At 41.4% G+C, this 3,890-nt stretch overlaps 1 protein-coding gene across 1 annotated transcript; it reads left to right on the forward strand.

Annotated features, from left to right (window-relative positions):
• The first annotated feature begins 431 nt into the window (after positions 1 to 431).
• Positions 432 to 1,379, forward strand: LOC142440315 (olfactory receptor 2M3-like). Its single transcript, XM_075542786.1, has one exon. The coding sequence runs from the start codon at positions 432 to 434 to the stop codon at positions 1,377 to 1,379; it is 948 nt and encodes a 315-aa protein (XP_075398901.1).
• Positions 1,380 to 3,890: the final 2,511 nt, after the last annotated feature.

A 3,890-nucleotide genomic window follows, 5' to 3' on the forward strand; every position in this document is an offset into this window, starting at 1 on the left:
TGGTTTATTTTTCAGGGAAGAAAGTAACAAGATGGCAGCTTTGCTAGGCCTAATCAGTTCCGAATTGATGTCTGCTACCCAAAAACTGCCACTGTAATTTTCAAAATCAAAACTGTGGTCTCCAATGAATCTACTTTGATGACTGTATCATGGGGACCATAAGAGCCAGTGCAAGTCACCTTCAGGGCCCTGAGGAATATGGTCCTAAAATCACACACAGGGTTGCTCCTATGAGTCCCCTAACAATGGATCTAGAAACCATGCCATGAAGCTTTCCAAATATGTTGAAAACCTTTGGAATCACTTAGCTTAGTAAATATTAAGTTTGAGAAACTGATTTATAGCAGTGATGCATTTCTAGAGAAAGTAAAGAGTTATCATTCTTGTTTCCTTCTGCAGTGCCCCTCCGGTTACAGCCAGGAATCTGAGCTATGGGGCGAAGAAACAATTCCACCAGCACAGACTTCATTCTGCTAGGTCTCTTCTCTGACTCCCAGCATCCTGGTTTCCTTGTTGCCATTGTCCTCCTGATTCTCATGTTGGCCCTCACTGGGAACTCCATCCTGATCTTGCTGATCTGGGCTGGTACCCACCTGCACACCCCCATGTACTTCCTGATCAGCCAGCTCTCCCTCATGGACCTGATGCTCATCTCCACCACGGTCCCCAAGGTGGTAGCTGACTTCTTCTCAGGACACAGAAGCATCTCTCACATTGGCTGTGGAGTCCAGCTCTTTCTTTACTTTATGTTGGGAGTTGCCGAGTGTGTTCTCCTAACCCTCATGGCCTTCGACCTATACATGGCCATCTGTAGCCCCCTGAGATACCCAGTCTTCATGACCCCCAGGGTCTGTCTGCAAATGGCTGCCAGCTCCTGGGCTGGGGGGGCTCTTCTCTCTCTAATACATACCATTTATGCCATGCACTTTTCCACCTGTGGCTCCAGGGAGATTCACCATTTTTTTTGTGAAGTCATGGCCCTTCTGAAGCTGTCTTGTGAGGACACTTCCACGTATGAGAAAGTAATATTGGTGTCAGGCATAGTTTTTCTTATTATTCCTTTTGGACTCATCCTGACATCCTACATCCTCATCTTTCTCACTGTTCTCCACATGAACTCCCCTGAGGGCAAGAACAAAGCTCTGGCCACCTGCTCCTCTCACCTCGGTGTGGTAAGCCTCTACTTTGGTCCAGCCATGATTATCTACATGACCCCAGGCTCCTTTCTTCCTCCAGAGGTTGACCAGCATCTCCTAGTGTTTGATGTTCTCATAACTCCTATGTTGAACCCCTTAATTTACAGTCTGAGAAACAAGGAGGTGGTAGGGGCCTTCAAGAAAATTCGGGGGAGACAGTTGATAATTAAACAGGAAAGGTGATAGACATCTGCCTTTAAAAAAAAAACCTAAGTTCTGTATTGTTTTCCGACTGATGTTAATGTTATTAACAAAAGGAAAAATTTGCACTTCTTTTTCTCCACCTCAAAACAAAAAAAGGTAAGTTTTTTTTTTCAATTTTCCAATAATGTGAAATATTCCTCAAAGGGGGTGTAAAAATTTACAATAATATTCACTGTAAATGTTAGCCACAGGTTTGTAGAAATAATATAAATTTTAACACATCATATGGAGGATTGATGTAGTAAAACCATGGTTGTCTGACTACCAACAGTTCAGCAATCTTCGTACAGTTGTCGTTTGCTTCCTCAGAAACCATGAATTTTCAGTCTTAAGTCATCAGGTTCAAGTGTGTCTGAGGTAAAGCCCAGTTCAGCTGTGGGTTTACCGAATCAGATTTCACTGAAGCAGACTCTGGAGCGTGCCATGCACCTTGAAGATGCAGCATTCACTGCACCAGTGTTCCACGGCACCTTGCCTGGATCCTCAAGGAGCACCAAAAAGGCCGGGTTCTCCATATTTGCCCTCAGGAAAGGCACACAGAAGATATGAATATGCTGTAGCAAAGGGAGGTGAAGACATTCAATAGTGTCCTTCCATCTAGATAAAAGTGTCTGGGGTCCTGAAGGTTTGTTTCCAAATAAGCAGCTGTCTAAGTGAGATATCAACTAAGTTCATATGAAAGAAGCACATGAACATCAGTGACCAAAGGATTGTAACCCATAGAATTCACAGCTGAATGAGGGAATTGTATCAGAGACTAAACCGTGAGATTTTGTTTTGCAGAAGGCTATGGAAGACAGTGGAAGCACAAGATATGTTTGTGGGATCTATAGGAACAAGCCTCCGGTGATTGCCCTCTGTCCACAATGGAGGGATGGGGAGAAACTGGTCACCAAACAGTGCGTTGGAGAGATGACTACAGAAGATCAAAATGACAAACCTGACTTGAAGGGTTAAAACTGTCAGTTCCTCTCCCCTTGGATGCATGCTACACCTGCTCTGGTTTTCAACATTTTCTGTATTTTTTGCTTTTTGTTTGTTCATATTGGGGTTTATATCAGATGTAGCATGTCATTGGGGGTGACCATCTTGAAATTTTATTATATGTTTGTCTGTTTTTGGTATATGAAACTCAGATTGACAGCAAACAGAATAAGGGTTTCTGGGGGATGCGGGGTACAGCGGTGAGGTAGAAGGGAGCTGATATCAAGGAGTTCAAGAAGGAAAAGAATGTTCTGAACCTGATTGTGGTAGGAATTATACAATACTGCTTGATGAGATGGAACTATGGAATGGTATTATAGCTGTATTAACTCCCGATAAAGTCATTTTGGGGGGGAAAGTGGGCAGTGGAAAATAAATATATTCCTGATACCTTTGAAGAAGCTCCTGTTTAACAGTATTACCCAAATTGACCCATCACAACATAAATGTCTAGTTTCCTGAACATCCCCCTAAATCTTATGACTTAGACTCTTTGGGAAATGGGTCAAGGTATATGAATTTATGATCCCAATGTTCCTTTCAACCCTGAATTCTATAGTCACCTTTGATTTACTCTATACTATAGCCACACTGGCTTTTTCAACTATTTCAGCTAATTTTATCAATTGCTTTTTGTTGTTGGCATTGCTTGCTTGCTTTCAACCTGGATAACATCTGCCGCACCCGCCCATCTATTGAAATGCTATCTCCTTGATGATCTCTCCATGCTCTTACTTCAGTTAATTGGTTATGTCCTGGTTGCTTTCAGCGCAGTTTCCGTCTACCTTCTTACATGTCACTTTTTCTACTTCGGGTATTTGTTTTTTTTCTCCATATGTAACTCGTAATCTTCCTGGGAAACAAAACTCAATCCTTATCAGCTTTAATGTTCCATAGATTTTTTTTGGACTTCTTAACCTTTAAATAAATATTTGTGGGTCTCAAATTACTTTAATTCTATTCATATTACTTCATTTAAAAAGGAAAAAAAACTCTCTTGTCCTCAGTCTCTAAATATGCAATTCAAGACTCTCAGGAGCAGAATAACATCTAAGTTAGCATAAAATCCAACTCTGACTCAGTTTTCTCAGGTTTAGACAAACTGCAAAATTAACCTATGATAATTTCATGTATCTTCTTGTTTATTGAAAAGAGGCCTGGTGATTTAGTGGCCTGCTAATGACCACAAGATCAGCAATTCAAATCTGTCAGTCATTCAGCACAAGAAAGTTGAGGCTTTCTTGCTCTTGTAAAGATTTATAGCCTCAGAAAACAAAAAGACAGTTCTGTTCTGTCCTATAAGGTTACTATAACTGCCCTCCCCCGAGACCCCAGGACTCAGAATCTATGGGAAAGAAGTCTAAGCACATGGATTTTAACAAGCTTTAGGTGACTCGAGATACTCCAACAATAATAAAATCGCAGGGTTTATTTTCAAACCTAAGTTGTATAGTCATCTTCAATATACTCCCCATTGGACACCTGGGTCTGAATAGACTCAATGAC

Source organism: Tenrec ecaudatus, chromosome 2 (genome assembly GCF_050624435.1).
Source record: "Tenrec ecaudatus isolate mTenEca1 chromosome 2, mTenEca1.hap1, whole genome shotgun sequence".
Lineage (NCBI taxonomy): Eukaryota > Metazoa > Chordata > Mammalia > Afrosoricida > Tenrecidae > Tenrec > Tenrec ecaudatus.

What these genes read in the sequence shown, in the direction of transcription:
- LOC142440315 (XM_075542786.1), top strand. Translation starts at nt 432, where the DNA reads ATGGGGCGAAGAAACAATTCCACCAGCACAGACTTCATTCTGCTAGGT.